Here is a 19,719-nt window from a genome sequence, read left to right as displayed (position 1 = left end):
GGTTCAGATCTGAGGATCATGCTTCAAAGCCAGCACAGGGCAGCAAAGTCCAATTAACTACCAAAAAGCCAGAAGTGGAGCTGAATCTCAAGTGCTAGAACATTAGTCTTTAGCAAAATAAGCTTAAGAACAGCTCTCAAGCCCTGACTTCAAAACCCAGGACTAACATTAAAAAAAAAAAAAAAAAAAAAAAACCTTGGTTCTGCAGCCAGCTTTTGGACGGATGATATCACACAAATTAGACTTGAGGGAGAGTTGCTATAAGTCCATGTGAGCTGGATCATAGTTGGTAAAAGGAGCATAGAAATATGTTGCTACTTCATTAGATCAGACAGGTAATGATCTATAGCTGAATCAGGAGAAAGAAAATAGATGGAGAATGGATTGCAAAGAAGCCATAGAAACAGAATCCAAAAAACCTTATGACTAGGTATGGAGGCTAAGGAAGAAGAGCAATGAGAACATAAGGATGCTGGTGACATGGTAGTGTGGGGTAGCAGCCCAGGTTTCTATAGCAAATATAACCAACAAGTAACTTACTGTGTATCAGGAAAGTGTCAACACTAATAAACAAAAAGAACAACAAAAAACAGCCCTCAGCAACAGAAATTTCTAATTATCTAATATCCAATTTAAAAAGAGAGAGAGATGTAAGAAGAAGGGAAAATATAGCTTCAAATCAAAGGGGGAAAAATCAATCAATTAATAAAAGATTTCAAAGGTACAGTGAGGGCCAAGGGAGGAGTTCAGTGATTGGTTGCAAAGACCTTGAGTTTGATCCTAAGCACCATAAAAATGATTGAGAAAAATAAAGTAAAGAGAAGAAGAGAAAAGAAGGAAAGGAATGAGACAAGAAACAGGGAGAGGGGAAAGAGAACTGTGATTGAAACAGAAAATTGTACTTGACATAGACTGTATATGCTAAAGGAAGTGCTGGGGTTGGATATGTTACTGCCAAAGCTCCCCCATTGGGTGGGATTACTAGACAGAAACTTCATCTAAAGACAATGTTTAGAGGGTGACTTTTGGGAAGTGATTAAGAGTAAAGACCTTAGGATAGAGCCCCCCCGCCTCCCATGACTGAAATGACCTAAGAAAGACAAGAAAGAAAGACTAAAAGACACACATTCACATAGCAGCTCCCTATCTCTTGTTCTGTGATGCCCAATGCCATTTTGAGATTCTGCCAGCCCGAAGGTCATGGCCAGATATAACCATGGACCTTGGACCTCCAGAACTATAAGCTCAAATCAAGCTCTTCTTTTTTGTTTTAAATAACTACAGTCTTTGGTATTGTGTTATTAACAACAGAAAACAGACAAAGGCAGAGAAACAAACATAAAGAAGAAAGAAATAAAAGCTACAAACACTTTGTACCAAGGAGGCTTGAAGGCAATGAATACACAATAATTAACAGGCAAAAGATTTTAAATGTTCTTAACCACAGAGAAATGATAAATTTTTGTGCTAACAGATATACGATCTACTCAAATTTGATCATTACAAATTACATATATATATATATGTATGTATATATATATATATATATCAAAGCACCACACTATATATATATATATATATATATATATATATATATATATAAAAGCACCACACTATCCCACGTCTGTTTACTGTGTTGATCGAGATAATAAAAAGAACTTTAAAAAAACTGGTCAGAAGATAACTGTTCCATTATTTCATTGTAATCATAGGAATTAATAGAATTCTAACAGAATAATTTGTGCACTGAACTCTAGATAAGTTGATGTTAAGTAAAATGAACCCCAAGATAAGGACTCATATGGTTTTTCTTTCTTGCTATTGTTTTTAACATACTTATAAGATGATTTCTTTGTTGCTTTGTATGTCCCTCCCCCATGGTATAACCCCTGTTTGCACTGTATTTGATGTTGATATAATTTGTGGAGGGAAAGGGAAAAAACAAATTGTTCAAATAGGGATACAGGTGGACCCATTGCAACAACGAGGCGTACAAGTCGTTATGTTGAAAACGAACTTTACAACTTTGGTGGGGGGCAGAGAGGAGGGTTGGGTGGGGGGGTGGGGAGGATTTGATGAGAAGGGGAAACAAAGGAGGAGGCTACAATGCTTGATAAGAAATGTACTCATTATCTTGCCCATGTAATTGTAACCCCTCTGTACAGTATTTTACAATTAAAAAAATTAAAAAAAAAAGATGTTATGTCAAAAAATGAAACTTTACAACTTTGGCATGGGGGGGAGGGGGGTGATGGGGAGGGATGGTGGGGGAGGATGGGAAGGGATGGCAAGGGGAAACAAAGGAGGAGGCAACAATGCTTGATAAGGAATGTACTCATTACCTTGCCCATGTAATTGTAACCCCTCTGTAAGGTATTTTCACAATTAAAAAAAAAAAAGAGAGAAAGAGAAAAAAAAACACTAAGCCTTCCCCCAGTAAACTTTTCCTATTTTAAAAAATGTTACTATAAACATTACCAAACCCCTGGTTTTCATGTTCTTCCAGTATTACTGCACATTCAGAAAAAAGGTACATGCTGGTCTGTGTTCCTTCAACTAATTGATTTAAAGTAGTTTCCACATTTTCAGACATCTAAAAATCTAGCACACCGTATATTCTTTTCCAGATCATTTCACGTGGCTGTTGCCTACAGTTCTTTGAAGCAGCACATTTCCAATGACTGATGAATGATAATCTGTACTTGATCCCATAAGATGGGTGTTTATGTTACCGAGAGCTTGGGAAATGGATCAGTTCAAGATAAAACATTTTGTTAACAACTTTCGTGGTTCACTGGCAGAGAAAAGAAGGCTTATTAGCTTGGCACTCCCAGATATGGCCTTGTCCATATGGTAAAAAACATACCAGATTTTTAAAAAGTCAATCAAACCATTCTGGCCTAGCTATTAAAATAAACAGCATGGTCAATAAAACCGGTTGTGTTATTTAAGTCCGTCTGTTGCTCTTGCAAAAGTGTGGGAGAGCACTGCCATCAGAGATTGTATCTGTATTTCTCTTTCAGCCCCACTAGTTTCTAGCATGGGTCATGAGGCATGGTTACAAAGAATGCATTTTCTGAATATAAAATCAGGACACAGCTGGCATATGGTCTGACAATCGGACAAGAAATGGAAGATACCCATGATTATAACAAGGCTAAACAGCCAAGTTAGTGGCAATGGCACAATCTGAATACAAAGCCACACATGGCTCCTACCTGCACAGACACAGAGAACAAAAGCAGGAAAGGAGGCTGAGAAAGTCACCATGGTTTGTCATTCTCGGGGCTACCCCTCAGTTTCCCTGTGTGCTAGAGCCCTCCCCAGGGGGCAACAGGGCTGCTGGACAGGACCAGCAAGCACACGAACAGGCAAGTATGCACTCAGTCTGGGCATGGGTTTGTATTTTGAAAATAAGGTATGTGCACAGACAGTAATCACAGTTCCTGGGCTACACCACACACAGCGGCTTTGTTCTCCCACTGATGGCATGGTCTGAGAATGTTCCAGCTATTTACTTCCTGGCTGTTTACACATGACAAAGCAGCCTTAACTCTCTTAATTCTCAGACTGGATAAAACAAAATTTGCACAACATTATCAACCATTCAAATGGTGATAGGAAAAGGACTGACAGAGAGAGAGAGAGAGAGAGAGACAGACAGACAGACAGACAGAGACAGAAACAGAGAGAGAGAGAAAGAGAGAGAGAGAGAGAGAGGAACTTTCCACAGCCTAGAACCCTTAGCTTTAAGTACAGTTATTAAAAAAAAAAAGTTGGAGCAATTAGCAACCCAGTGAATGTTGGAAACATCTTAACAGTGTCTCAGAGATGAAGAGCATAACACAGAATGAGAAAGGAAAAGTGGAATTACATGCACAGTTATAATGAATCAAAGCCCAGAAGGAGGTCTGCAAATCAGCAGGTTCTAATGAAATATTAAGGTAAGTGATTATTGATGAAAAATGAATAAGCCTTTTTGATTTCAGCAACCTTTAAATCACACCTAGCTAATTAAAACAACTCAAACGCATTCATTTATTCCTTGATGGGCATTTAGCTAGCCTTGGGTATAATGAGGCTTCGTTTATAAAGCATGGAAGTAGGTGAATCCAAGCAAGAGGACCCAGTGTATTGAAAAGACACATATTCATAAAGGGAAAATTTAGCTCTTTGTCAAATTTTATGTGTCATTTTTCAAGCTACAAGTTGAAAAAAACTCTCCTAGGTGTTTCCTGTTTACCATAAAGAGAGCATCAGTAAGAGTTCCATGTATCTTTTTAACATTCAGAGCTTAATTATCATATAATGAACACAGGTTATATGTTGATATTATACAATTATATAGTGGTTTTGATTTAAATATATCACAGAACTATTTTAAATGGCATATCATTACACAATATCATGAGCTGTAGAAGAATCTGAACCCAGAACTTAGGCCTAAATTATTCATTCATGGCCTCTAATATCAGAACCCTTATTCGCCTTAGTCTCCTGTTTTAGAGATTAATCTTCAGCAATTCAAGTTACATACTACACCAAATTAATGCAGATTAAGTTGCATTAATTAATTGCATTCCTAATTACAGAAATTAATCAAATGTCCACAGCAATGCTCATTTTAGCACTGATATAGGAGGTAATGACATCAATTGTAGCCTCAGAATAAAAACCTAAGAAACCCTAAAATAGCTTTTATACATCAAAGATACAAAACCTAAGTCCAGAACCACAGTGTATTAGACACAGGGAAAACCAACAGAAAAAGCAAACTTTTTCGCTTTTGAATGTCTGAAGAACTAAAGAATAAAGATGCTAATAACAGCTGGGCCCTGGTGGCTTGTACCTGTAATCCTAGCTTCTCAGGAGGCTGAGATCTGTATTTTAAAGCCAGCCCAGGTAGGAATGAGACTCTTATCTCCTATTAGCTACTAAAATAGCTGGAAGTGGAGGTATGGTGCAAATTAGTAGAGTGTTAAGCCTTGAGCAAAAGAGCTCAGGGGCAATGCCAGGCCTTGAGTTCAAGCCCCATGATGGAAAAAAATTATGCTAATATTTAAACTGGTATAATAATCCTCACAGCAACCTCTGTTGGTCAGCTGTCCAACACTGTGACAAAAGACCTGAGACATCCAACTAACATGGAAGAGAGGCTTATCTTGGCTAACATTTTCAGAAGTTTCAGGTCATGTTCACTTGGCCCTTTGGCTTTAAGCCTGTGGTGAGGCAGGAACATGTGACAGAGCAGGTGTGGTCACCTCCCAGCCTCCAGGAAACAAAGAGAAAGGAAGGGACTAAGGTCCCAATATCTCCTCAGCCCTCCCTTCAAAACCCCTCCAATCCCCCCCCCCACCGCCTGCTCCAATGACCTAACCTCCTCCCCACTTCCCAAAGGTTCTACTACCTCCCAATAGCACAACATGCACCACATTCAAGAGCCAAACTAAAACACAACTAAAATTCACTGGATACCTCCTACGTGTCAGGCTGTATCCAGTACATGCAGTCATTCATTGAAGGTTCAGGCAAGAAACTCAGCAGGGTAAGTACTGTTATGATTCCCATTGTATAGGCACAAGAAGTGAAGCACAGAATATGAAACAGCAAAGTCAGGATGGGAACTCAGGCAGACTTCCCTTAGTGTTGTAATAAAGAATTTGCCTCATTCATTTCTTTCTTTTCCAGACAGTGGAATATGGCAGTGAAGTGAGTTGCTTTAAAATGCCCCTTCATCCAAGCTGAAGGTGTTAAAAGTATGCTACAGGCTATGTCATAATGTAATAGAACTAGCAGGAAAAATTTGGGCAAGAAGTAGAGAGGGAGTGCCTAGAAGGAAGGAGAGCAGAGTTACAATCTGGATTTGCATTTCTTGATATCAAAGGACTCTAGTTCTCAACTCAGTTACTTCACTGTGGGGACAAACCTGGTCTACTCAGAGGCAGGTAAGTTTGTTCTGGGTGAGTGCTCTTGAGAAAGTGGCATTTCTCATGGAGAATGTGGCATTTCGTAGCTCTTTTCAAAGAGTCAAACCACTCAGAGAAAAGCCAAAGTAGCAGTTCCAGAAGCAGCTGTTGAGGCAGGAAGTACTTTGGACCTTTCACAGCAAAGTATTTATAGTGTTAAGTATTTACTGGGCATTATGGTTTAGATAAGGGTTCCCCTCAATGGGCCCATACATGAAAGGATTGGTCTACAACTTAAGGCACCACACAAGCGGATAAAAAAGTTCAGAAGTGGGTCTCACGGGAAGTCACTGGAGGGTGTATCCTTACAGGGGACATAGGGACCCCGGCATCACACTGTTGCAATGCTCTATGCTCCTGCCATGAAGTGGGAACCTCTCGCATAGATGTTCTCTGTCAGGTCATTCCTATTTGTGGATTGAAAACTCCATCTAGCCAAAATAAAACCTGTTTTCCTTGTAAGATGGTGATCTCATGTATTGTTATAGGAATAGAAAGATGACCAAAACATGAGGAAGATAAAGCCAACATATTATCTAGTGCCCTGTCAGTCAGAGTCCTTGATCCCCGCTCACTCATTAGGAGGGCTTGCCCACCTCTTACAAGGCTGTCCAACTCTGAGTCAACCTATCATAGTACTCTTATTACATTCATATCACCCTATATGAAACATGGCACACCAGGTGGGGGAGCTTGGCCAGCAAGTAGGTCTCACTCATTTCTATCCCTCGGTGCTAATTTTTGACACAGGTTAAGATGGAATGTTTAGGAGGTGAGTGGATGGTCACAGAAGTGCCCAAACACACTGACAGATGACATATCTAGCAACTTTGGGATTGTTCAAAGAGCTTCATTCCTTAAATATTTCATAGAGCTTAAACATATAGAGCAAATGAAAGAAACAACTCTCTAGAAGTGAGTCTTGGTGGTACTAAAAACCTATATTGGAGAAAAGACATCCCTTCAATAAATTGTGCTGGGAAAACTGGATATCCACATGTCAGACACTAAAACTAGACTGCTATCCCTCACACTGTCCAGAAATTAACTCAAAATGGATCAAAGAACTTCACGTAAGACCTGAAACTTTGAAACTGCTAGGAAAAAATCATACCGAGAAAAAGTACAGGCACAGGTAACACTTTTCTGAATAGAAGACCAAGTAGGAGAAAAATGAGGGAAAGGGTAACAAGTTTGACAAGAAATGTACTTATTACCTTACTTCTGTAGCTGTAACCCCTCTGTATATCACATTGACAATTTAAAAAAAAGAGTTTAAAAAAAGAAAAAAAATAATTTCAAAATGGGATTGCAGCAAATTAAAAAGCTTCTGCACAGCAAAGGAAACAATTAATAGAAACAAAAATTCCTGTAGAAGAAAATCTTTGCCAGTCACTCATCATATAAAGGACTAATAATAAGAATATATAAAGAGCTCTGAAACTTAAACATCAAAAGAAAAAGTAAGCCAGCTAATAAATGAGCATATGAACGGTTTTCAAAAGTACAAATGTCTAATAAAGACACAAAGAAACTTCAACATCTTTAGATGTAAGGGAAATAGGAAATAATTCAAAGCTACATTAACATCTCACTTTAGTCAGAGTGATAAAAACACATGCTGCTTGGGCGGGAGGTGGGGTGAGGGGAGGCGCATACACCACCTTATATAGTGAGACTGGAAGTGTAAATTAGTGCATTCAGAACTACTATATAATTTTGTAATACTCTACTCTTGGGCATATTATTGGAAGAAATGTAAGCCAACATATAATCAAAATACCTGCATACTCATGTTTACAGAAGTACTATTCACAATAGCCAAATATGGAATCGGCCTAGTACTGGTTAACTGATGAATGAAAAAAGAAAATGAGGTCTATATACATAACAGAGTATTATTCAGTCATTGAGAGAATTAAACTATATCATTTGCAGGAAAATGGATGGATAGAACTGGAGATCATTGCGTTAAAGCTGTAATAAGCCTGGTACAGAAAGACAAATACCACATGTGCTTTCCCATATGCTGAATACAGTCCTTAAAAATGAATGTCAGAAATGTGAAATATATACTATTTGGGGGTGGGTAGCACTGAAAGTATGAAAAGAGAGGGACAAAGGAAGGAAAAAGTACTTTATACATATTTATGAAAATGAAATAGTGAAACATTCAAAAAAATTTAATGGGAAAGGAAGTAAGAAACTAGTAGAAGGGTGAATTTGATTAAAGTGCATCATATGGATGGATGACTCAAGTGGTGGAAAACCAATGAGCAAGCAAGCCAGTAAGTATGAGGTCCTGAGTTCAAACACTGGTAGTATCATTAAATGAAAAAAGAAAAGAAGTAATAAGAATCAGTTTGTTTACCCTCTGTTTTATTTGCTGTTGCAAAGTTGTTACGGGGGTGAGGGGGGCAAAGCCTACTCCAACTTCTCTTGCTTTAGAATTACAACTGTCTAAGAAGTAAACGTGGTTTTGGCCTAAATTCACAATTCACACATATCCAGGAAATCCTCTATACACTTTACAACTTTTGCTTTGGGCTGGTCTCCATGGCCTTGTGCTCTTGGGTTTGCCCTAAATCCTGCCCAGCTCAGTCCCTTGCAAAGTCCCCTTCCCTGAACCTGGGTTGAACCAGGCAGTCCTCTAGGGAAGATAAGCAAGAACTTCAGTTAAGTCAAATGTAATGAAGATGCCGCACTGAGGTTCTGGCCCATTTATTCAACTCGTATTTATGGTTATAAACAACTCATATTATGGTTATTAACAAAGTTACACTGAAAGTGCCATCCTCCCCACCAAAATGAATTATCTTGGTAATATCTATTGTATTCCTAAAGAACTCAATGATATGTAACCCCTGATAAACTAAGGAGTAAAAGTAATAATGAAAATAAGGAAATCTTAATAGGGAAAATTCAATTTAGAAATATTTATTGTGTAGAAATGTACACTCTTCTATGTAATAGAACATTAATTTATTCTACCATTTAAATTCATTTTATGCAATGCCAAATGCTTCCTTGAATAGATACCGCATATCTATTGAACACGTGACTTACCTAATCTAAAGAGCTCATAATTTTTCACATTTCATATATACACTGACCAGAGTAAAGGAGGCAGCTCAACCATGTCCTCAGTGGGAAAACAGAAAAACAAATTGTATCTTTTTAAAATCAAGTAGTACTTTTCCTCCAGTTATACAACATCCATCAATGAGGAAAGAATGAAGGGAAAAAAATCAAAAATAACCAAATAGTTATCCACACTGAAGAATTAGGGTACCCAGGGGAAAAGCTCTCAACATCTGGGAAGTTAATTTAAAAACGGATTGCAGATTCAGAGCTAGAAAAAGGTCTTCCAAGAAGCTGAAAATGCATCTCACAACAGGGCTCCACAAATCCTCATGAATTTATATTAATAGTGGATTGATATTTCATTGTTATGCAGGGGGAAAAAAGATAATAATACCAACTGAAGATCACTAAATACTATTAAGATTGACATTAGAAGCTGTGGGTTTGGACTATGGAAGGTATAGGACAAGTGGGCAGCTTCATCAAAAATATAAGCTATTGGGCTAAACTTCATGTAAAGCAGGAATATTGGCAAAGTTACTCAGCAGCTCACGGACATTTTGGCCACATCAGCATAGTTAGCTCATTGTCAAAGACCCAAAAGTTCAGCGCTTTGTGCAGGGAAAAAAAAAAACACTAAAACAAAAAGCAAATGCCTCTGCTGGGGGCTTAATAGCCCGATAACTACCAAAGTCTAAAATAGATTTAGTTTAGCCTCATATTTCCACAGAATATTTAAACTTTCCCCACGGCTAAAATAAAGATATAAATAAACAAACCCCATTACACATTACTTCTACAAACAAATTGTGGTTTCAAGCAATGTTAATCAGCAAAAAAGAATTAAACAAGAAGTCTTTAAAATTAGCCGTGACCTTATTTATAGCTTCATTACTTGAAGATTTCATTTGCTCTATTGTTTATGTCACCTCAGCCTTGAATTTAATTTCTGCCTCTCTAACTATATTAGAACATCTTAATGAATGGTGATGGCTTGCTTTTCCCCACCAAAACTGAACATTTGTAGAGCTTGTAACACCAAATAAAAAAGCTGTTCAGTTCACACATGTATTTGATGAAGTTGGAGTTGTACTTTTAGATTGATTCTTGGCCAAGTTGGACAGAATTGGGAGATGAGCTGGGAGATGGGCTCCTACTGCATTCTGGAGATGATAAGTCAGCTATTAGTTCGTTTTTAAGCATGGATATGAAACAGTCCTATTTTATTTTATTTTTTTATTGTGAAAATACCATACAGAGGGATTACAATTACATGGGCAAGGTAATGAGTCCTATTCTATTTTACATAGGCAATTCCAGACCAGGATGAAATAGGATCTTACTATCTTTGTCAACTTTGTCCAGGATGGCCTCAAACTCATGAACCTATTGCCCTCTTCCTCCTATGTAACTGGATTACAAGCACATACCATTTGCTCAGCTATGAATTAGGATTTAGCAAGGTTGAGTTTGGGTGCCTGAGGGACATAGAAAGCAGGGGTATTTCTACCTGGGCATGCTGAAGATCCCAGAAAAAGGCTGGGCAGTGCAGACACAGTGGCTTCAACAAGCAAAACCTTAGCCAGGAACAACAGAGGGACACAGCAGTGATCCCAGGCTATGGTTGTAGGGAATCTACAGTTTAAGGAGAAAGCTAGCTAAAGAGACAGGATAGATAGAAAGGGAGAAGGAAGCAAGAGAAAGCAGCACAAGAATTCAGAGGACAGAGTTTCAGCAATGCCACAGAGTGAGGAAGATTGGAAAGCATTGCTGATATACAATGGGTGCTATGACAACTTAACCACAAAAACAATACACATATCACAGTTGAAAGTGGTTTCACAGGACTAAACTAAAGGTGATGGTGTGGGCTGCATCCTTCCAAAGGCTCTGGTGAATCTATTTCTTTGTCTATTCCAGCTTCTAGAAGCCACCTGCATCCATCAACACATGGTTCCTTCTTTGTCTTCCAAGCAGGCTCCTTCAGGGAAAGGGCTAGGATATAGGGGCTGCTCTCAGAGCTGGCTAGCTGGGAGGGCTAGGGATCATCAGCCTTGTCAGGTGTGAAGTACTTCCCTGAAGACGTGGATAGGCTATGGCTGAGTGGAATTTGAAAGGGAGCGGTGAGGGAAAGATGTTTGCTTGCTGGGCCACATCAGAAATGGACCACTGGCAAGGGCATGGAGATGCACCCAGCTGGACAGATCACCCAAATTAGCAATGTCAACAACCTGCAAAACTCACATGCCAGTGAGATCTGCTACCTTCCAGAACTACTGTCTCACATTTGAAGAAAAACCCAGATAAATAATATTAAGTAAATGAAAGTAAACTGCCATTTGACTTTTTGAATAGCAAATAGAGCTTTGTTATATGACCCAATGTTTTAAAAGGAGCACATGTTTAATAACTGCCTGTATCTAAGAAAATTAGTTTTGTTCTGTTTGTCAGAGTTCATTTTGACACCGCTGGATTCCATTTCTTATGGGGGAAAAAACAAGTTCACAGAGGTCTTTTCTTTTAAAATCGACATTTTCTCTTTAGTGGCAAAACGCATGCAAAAAGCATCTGATTATGGTATTTATGCTTCCATTAAGGTGCCCTCAGCAAGCATGGGGAGTCCAGCCTACTATTTTCTTGCTATTTAGGTTTATAGCAGCACAGTTCCTATTTTATTTCAATTATATTTGAGGACAATACACTCTTGGTGGCAAATGATTGCATAGTGACAGCAAATGTCCATTAGAGCTGTCTTTCTGGGGAGTTTTTAAGTATAGCTTCTGGTGTCTGGACATAAAAATACAAATTGCATGGTGTCCTCAAGTAAAAAAATTATTGGTCAAGATTTCTTCATGCTTTTGTTAGAATTCAAAGCACTCTGAACTTTCTAAGTTAGAATTGTGTCATTTACATCAAAGAAACTTTTTGGTATTGATGTTTAGGGGTAACATGATATGAATTTTTAAAAAGTAAAATATCTACATCAGGAATGCCAGAATAAAGCTCTAATGAAAGTCACAGATTATTTCACCGCTCACAGCAAGCAGATCTTAATAAAAATAATTCATATAATGGAGTTTCCATTTTTTGCTTTTTCTTTTCACTAGTGTAAGAGTAACATTTTTCACCATGTGCTAGTTCTTGCTTATAATCCTAGCTACTCAGGAGGCTAAGATCTGAGGATTATCCTTCGAAGCCAGTCTGAGCAGGAAAGTTCATAAGATTCTTATCTCCAGTTAACCACCAAAAAGCTAGAAGTGAAGTTGTGGGTAAAATGGTAGAGTGCCAACTCCCAGGGGAAAACTAAGGGATAGCACCCCTGAGTTCAATCCAAGTACCAGTATATATATATATATATATATATATATATATATATACACACACACACACACACACACACACACAGACAGAGAGAGAGAGAGAGAGAGAGAATTGCTTTTCAAGTATGGATAGACCAGTTGCACTAAAATTAACTGGGGTGTTTGCTAAAACTGTGAGCTTCCAATCCTCAGCCATTTCTACTGATTGACAATACAAGTCAGGATATTTGGGAGGGACCCTTTGGGACTGTTTAGAGAAAAGTACTCACTCTAGGTTCTTCTTATACAGCCTCAACTTGAAAAATCTACTGTTTCTGAATTCAGCTTCTGTTAGGTTTGCATTACTGTAATAATAGCAAGAAGTTAATTATCAGCTTACAAGGAGAAGAGGTTTAGTATGGCTCTTAGTTTCAGAGGTTTCAATCCTATGTCTTTAAGGGTCTACCTCTTCCCACTAGCGCCAGGCTCTGGAAACCAAGGCTTTCACAAGCCTTTGTGAACCGCATTGCAGATCCACACAGTATCATACACTGTTATGGGCCTTAGGATGCAGACTTTTGCTTGGCAGCCCCAGCAGGAACAAAACATAGATGACGTTTGAGAAGTCCAAGCTTTCCTCTTCCTGGGAGCTGTGCAAGCTGGGAATAGGTAGTAATTACACACTAGTGCACAATGAAGACTTTCAAATCAAGCCAGGTGCTGGTAGCTCATGCCTGTAAACCCAGCTATTCAGGAAGCTGAAATTTGAGGATTGCAGTTAGAAGCCAGCCCAGGCAGGAGAGTCTGTGAGACTCTTATCTCCAATTAACCACAAGAAAATTGGAAGTGGAGCCGTGGCTCAAAGTAGTAGAGCTCTGGAACAGAAAAGCCCAAAGATAGCTCCCAGGCCCTAGTTCAAGCCCTACAACTATGGTAGGGGATGGGGGACTTCCAAATCCTCAAAGGAGAAACTGAAGTTGAGTGAGAGACGCTGTGTTCTTACAACACCATCCCTCCACTCCCCTCTCAGATGATGTGTCACAGGTCTCCAGCAAATACTTTAATCCAACTATTTATACTGTTGGGGCAAAAAGAAATACTTCATGCTGAAGCCAGTGAGGCTTAAGTTTAGGAGAAACTGCTCCTGATATGTGATTTATGGAGAAGACACAGAGATTGAGCAATTTAACAACTTGAGCATTATCAACAGAAACATATCCTCATACTTTTCTATTTGCTAACTAATAAAGACTCAAAGTATTTGTTCACTTTTCTGTTAATCCTTGTTCTTGTTTTCTGCATGCATGTAGGGATATCAATGCTGTTCTAGGAGAAAAAGCTCTTCTCCCAAGTCACAACTGTACAGCAAATTCTGGAACCATGCTTCTTGGGGACCAGGCACAAAAATTAACATAGTTAATCCTCCCCAAAGCCTGATGAGATGGGGACCATTATTACCCCCTTTTTACAGATAAAGTTAACAGAGCTTATACAGTATATGATGGAAAAGGCCAAGAACAAAGTCAGGGGAGCAGGTTCTATAGTTTTGTTCTAGTATGTTATACTCGGCTTCCTTTATAGCAGAATTGTCTATGCAAGGCCAGCCCTGGCAAAACTATGAGGCCTTATCTGAAAAATGACTACAGCAAGAAAGGTCTGATGTTTAACCCAAGTGGTACAGTAGTTACTCAGCATTTCAAATCCCAGAATTAAAAGATAATAAAAAAATAAAAAGTGGAAGCGAAGGAGAAGTATTGGGCAGGCAAGTGATAGTGTCTTCCACTGTGGAGAAATACAGAATCATGGAGAGCAAGCACTGTATCAGTTGCTGGATTTCCAACCAGCTAAGACAGGAAGTGCTCTTATGTCAAAGATATAGATGATTTGGAATCATTTACTGTTGGATACATTGGTGAGGCCTCTGGTTGTAACAAGTAACTATACCATTTCTGATTTGGGAGGTTCAGTTTTCATAGAAAACTCAGGATGTAGTGTTGCCTCTTTTTAGCATCCATCCAAAATGAAAAGTTAAAATGTTACCAAGGACACTAACAAATTAGCAATGAACTCTGGCAATATGACTAAAGCACATACTAAGTTCATGGTAATAAAACAACAAAGGCACGAAAATATTTCTAGACACAGCATGGTGTTATCTTTTGAAAATCATTTATAAATAATATGTGGAAATGGAGAGCATGTTGCCTGTTTTGATGTCAAAAATCACAGAATTTAACAAGTTACCCTTGGTTGCTTCATTGTAGGACTACAAAACCCTCATATTATGCTATACAGTTGAGCAAAATAAGTAAATTCTATAAGCTGTTTTCTTACTGAGAAGAGACAGATGCAGATAAAGAGACATATGCTGCACTTTAGATGATCAACTCCATATATTGTATATAGCCTCATGAATCGCAAAAAAATTTGAATAATAAAGTTCATTCAACATCCACAGCAAATTTTAGTGACATTTAGTCAGTTAATACGAATTTGCATATTGTTCGCGCAGGAAATAATCTCTAAGGAGTTTCAACATTTCTGCTTCCATTAGGATGGTTAATTTTTTTAAGATAATAAGCATATTCTAGATTGTCTACAAGTAGGTTATTTAATTGTATGAATTTAAGTTTCCAAGTATGAAGGCACTAAGAAATGCTACTTCCACTGCTCAGTTGAATGGTGTCAGAAGCAAGCTGCACTTTATGTATAAGGGTTGCATCTCTATAATGTGTAAGGCCAAAGACAGTTCGACATAAACACACCAAAAAATGCAAAATTTGGAGATAAATAATTAGTGAACTGAATCAGCACACAGCTCATTGGAGGTAGGACATGAAGCCTACTGCAAATGAACCTGTCATTCAGTAGCTACCACTTTCATGATTTGCAACACAATATAGATTCTAACAATAAAGTATAAGCTACATTAAATAAACGTTCATCTGAACACAATGGCTTATCATTCTGTTTGTATTTAACTTCTTCAAGATGTTTCATTTTATAGTTGTAGATTGGTTATATACAGAAGCAATTTCAACCTATTTTATACATGTTTGGGTAACATGTAATCAAAGCAATTTAAAGCAATACCACAGTATAAGAGATTTTTAAGAATATAAGTTTTTAACACTAACCAAGTCTGAAAAAACACTTTTTGAAAGTTTCTTCTCAAACAATAAAAGACAGCAGAGGTGATAGTTATTTTTCCCCCAAACAAAATTCAAAGATGAGCAGGTGAAGAAGTACCTGACAGGTAGAATAATTTCCTTTTTCCATTAGTAACACTGTTCCCTGTGTGGCAGGTAGAGGGGTACATATAATTCCTGCTTTGAATTTTATTTTGAGAAAATTTAAGTTTTTTATCACAAATTCATTTAAGTTTTTTTTTTTATCACAAATTCATTGTTTACTGGATATCTTATTCTCTTAGAAACAAGAAAACTGAAGTTGCTTTAATCTTTTTATTTTAACAAAAGATGAGTTTTAACATTCTGGGTAAGGGGAACAGATATGCTTTTGAAGATAGTGAGGTCGAAGATGTAATTTTGAGTTGTCCTCCATGACCAAAGTCTCCCCTGGGGTGTTTTGCTGAGTGGGCTTTTGATGGCAATGAGTGAGGAGATTGTCTGATTGTCTGAGTTAGGATGGTGCAGTGTAGAAGCCCTGGGCAGGGAGAGGGTTCTGAGCATGTTAAACCCTTGGAAAAATGATCAAAAATCTCCAGGAGAGACTAAGATTCTCATATAACACTAGACTTTAAAGTAACCTTCTTTTGGGGGGGTGAAGGGGAGTAGGGGGCTCTGGGTTTGAACTCAGAGCCTCAAGATGAGTAGGGAGGCACATTACCACTTGATGCTCATCTCTAGCCCTCTGCAGCCATTTCCTGTCTTGGGGAGCCAAGAGATCCCTCTGACCTCAGCTCTGACCAACCAATGACACATTGACTGATTTTCTTTTCAGTTCCTTCAGAAGATAGTAACAAGCAAGGCCCATGAGTCTGCTAGGGGCGGGGGAACCTTACAATGAGTCATTTATGGCCTTCAAATGCTGTCTGACCTTCCACAAGCAGCTTTCACAAATGCAGCTGAAAGCAAGGAAAAAGCTTTCAAAGAAAATGTCACTGTCACTGATAATGATTTCTTCCTTTGAGCACTGACATATCCTTAGTTAGTAAGTATGTAAAACTTGTAGATGATCACAACACATGGCTTAAATAAACCTCAAGCCAACTGTTACCCCCCTCACTCCTAACAGTCAACATCAAAGAGATGTTCTACTACCATAAAGAATGTGTAAAACACAACTAGAGGAAATCCTACCACAATAATCTGAACAGTTTTCTCCTTTGGATCTGCTTCTTCCTGTGCTACTTTGTTTTGTTTCCTTTCTGCTTGTCTGAAATCATTTGTTACATTTGTAAACTTACATTAGAAATAGAAGTCAGTAACTAAAATATAGACTGCTTGCAAAATTGCAACAAACCAAGTAAATCTGGAAGCCACAGATGAAATTAATCTAGTACATCTTTTGTTTGAGGAGAGTCCATAACCAGAAGCTTCCAGGAGAGCTAACAGCACTAGCATTAAACCTGGCCATTTGTAAGAAATGTACTTTTCTGGCTCCACCAGCAGCCTACGGATCAACAGATCAAGATTCTAGTGGAGAAGTCAATCAGTATTTTACAGAGCCCTTCAGGCGGTCCTGATCCACACTGCTGCCTGAGAGCCACTGCTTTTAAGTGAAACCATTTATAATGCACAAGGCCAGCTCCCATATACAAGCGACATTTGAAACATAATTAGTATATTGTTTATGACAATGCCATACACATATTTGATATAAAAGGAAATGACTAAGATTTTATTCACATGCTAAACTCCATATGGTGCTTGCATATATAAGTGAAATGGTAGGAAAAGATCTGTTTAAGATGGTTTCAGTTGAAATTTAGCCATTTATATAAATATATAGCCTAATATGATGTAGCCATTATTAAGTATGTAATCAACAAATATGTAGCCATGTCCACTTACATTTTTATAGCTATGAAAGCATAGTCAACAATGTGCTGGTGCTATTTGGATAAACATAATTCAGACCTGAGATTATTAACAAGCAATTTGTAGGCAAGATGTAGTGTTTCTCATTTAGTAATTCTTTCATAATACAAAATTACACTGCTAAAAAAAGTGGCCCTACTAAATCATAACTAGAACAAATCATGTCATTCTCCATCTATTTAATTACCCCAGCTAGAGGCTCTAGCAGCAATAAGAGCAAATATTTCTTAAGTAGAAGAGCCATAATTTCAAGTTTGCTTTTTATTTGCATTATAAACTAAAGGAAGGTTGCTTCTCATGTTTAAAGCCATTTGAAGAGCAGATGAAATATGTTGAAATCATTAGAAAAATTATCCAAACCTCTTACTGCTCTTTCCATTAGGCTTCAGTTTGTGCAACTCGAGATTTAGGGACACAACAGCTTTTTAAATGCCATTAATAACAGGCAGATTTGAAGACTGTAGAACAATCTACCCCCTTGTGAAAAATGATGAGAAAGTTGTTTGGGAAGCAATGCTGAAACCACTGCTGGAGCCTACCTGTCTGCAGGTGAAGCTTTGGAATTCCATGGCTTCTTCACCTGGGCATACAAAGCGTCCATCATGTGACCCTCTCTTGGGCTCTGGGGTCTGGTGCTGAGTGCCAGCGAGCCTTCATAGGAAGACATTCCCCCGTACATCAACTCATCGTCACAGCCAAATGTCCGATGGAAATCTTGGATTTCAGCATAGTCACGCTCTCGGGCCTGGCGCTCCCTAAATTCTCGAGTTTTGGCTTGAATCCTGTAAAATTACATCAAAGATGAGAGAAACTATTTCTCTTCTCAGAACCATGTACAGAAACATTCCTCAAACTATGTGGTAAAATATATTTGTTCATGCAGATACAGGAAAATCAGTGGTATAAATGCTACACACATTTTAGGTTATCAAGTATTGTCTTGGTGTTTAAAATTGATCATATCAGATATCAGAATCATAGTGTAAATTATAATTTTAAATTCTTACCTAGGAAATGACATTAAAAATTCACCACATATAGGTTGTTTCTGGCATCTACTTGGTTATTACTTAGGATTTTTTAGGGTAAGAATTGATATGTATATGAATTTGTGTGCACACTAAGTTTGTGTCTTAGTCATTACAAAACATAAGCATCAAGCATACTATGAAGCTTAAACATGAATCCATACCATAACTCTTCATTAATGTCAAAAAAAAGATCTCAGTTTAGTGACACAATAATATGTGGTCCATAAGAACTAGGAAAATTTGTGTGTGTCCTAGTACTGGGGCTTGAACTCAGGGGCCCATGATCTCACTTGGCTATTTCACATAAGGCTTGGTACTCTACTACTTGAGCCATAGCTCTACAATTGCCTTTTGGTGGTTAATTGGAGGTAAGAATCTCACCACCTTTTCTACCCAGGCTGGCTTCAAGCCACAATCTCCAGTCTAAGTTACTAGGATTGCAGGTATGTGCAACCACCACCAGGATGAACTAGAAAAACTTTAAAATAAAACTTGTCTGCCTTTAAATTAAAGCACAGATCTTCTAACTATTTTTGCTGAAGATATGCTTAATTTACTAAGATTTTGTTGAAGTACTTCAGACGAAGTCCTCTTCAATTCAGAAATACATATATAGTAGCACTGCTCAAAGAGTTAGAATTTGAATGGATCAGCCCAAGTATCCAACAGCAGCTGATCAAGAAAATATGGTATATATAGACAAGTGAATACTTATTGTTTAAAAAAAAAAGGATGAAATTCTGTCACTTGTGATGTGGTTGAAACAAGACTTGTTAAGTGAAATAAGCCTGACACAAAAAGACACACCCTGAACTATCTGGTTTATACATGGAAACTTAAAAGTTTATCCCATAAAATCTCAAAGACTTTTTTTTTAGAATTTTTCATTTTTAAAAATTTTACTTTATTGTTATTATAGAGGTGATGAACGGAGGGGTTACAATTACATGAGTCAGGTAATGAGTACATTTCCTTTCATATAGTGTCATCTGTTCCCTCATTTTCTCCCAGTCTCTAGTCCCTACCCCCATCTCCACGGATGAGATGTATTGTTCACTTTCATCAATGTCCAGAGAGCTCCCGTGCTGTACTTCGCCCCCCCAGTTCTGTGCCCTCCCCACCACCCTCCTGAAGATCTACACGTGAATATACCATATATGAGGTAAAGAAGACAGAATCATCAAAAACCAAAAACTAAAAAAAAGTCTTTTGTTTACATATCTTGGAGTTTGTTTCAGTATGTACATTATTTTATGTAGGTATGAAGAGGTGCATA

At 38.0% G+C, this 19,719-nt stretch overlaps 1 protein-coding gene across 7 annotated transcripts in view; it reads right to left on the bottom strand.

The window, feature by feature from the left end:
- Window positions 1-19,719, bottom strand: part of Pard3 (par-3 family cell polarity regulator) — a 533,206-nt gene that overhangs the window by 134,067 nt on the left and 379,420 nt on the right. For all 7 annotated transcript variants that reach the window (XM_013009335.1, XM_013009334.1, XM_013009336.1 and 4 more), the window contains one exon: window positions 17,952-18,194. In XM_013009335.1, coding sequence (XP_012864789.1) covers window positions 17,952-18,194 — 243 coding nt within the window. The remainder of the gene's footprint in view (window positions 1-17,951; window positions 18,195-19,719) is intronic.

The sequence above is a fragment of the Dipodomys ordii genome, unplaced genomic scaffold (genome assembly GCF_000151885.1).
Source record: "Dipodomys ordii isolate 6190 unplaced genomic scaffold, Dord_2.0 Scaffold9, whole genome shotgun sequence".
Lineage (NCBI taxonomy): Eukaryota > Metazoa > Chordata > Mammalia > Rodentia > Heteromyidae > Dipodomys > Dipodomys ordii.
Note: the sequence above shows the minus strand (reverse complement) of the source record. Positions and strands in the feature narration are given on the sequence as shown.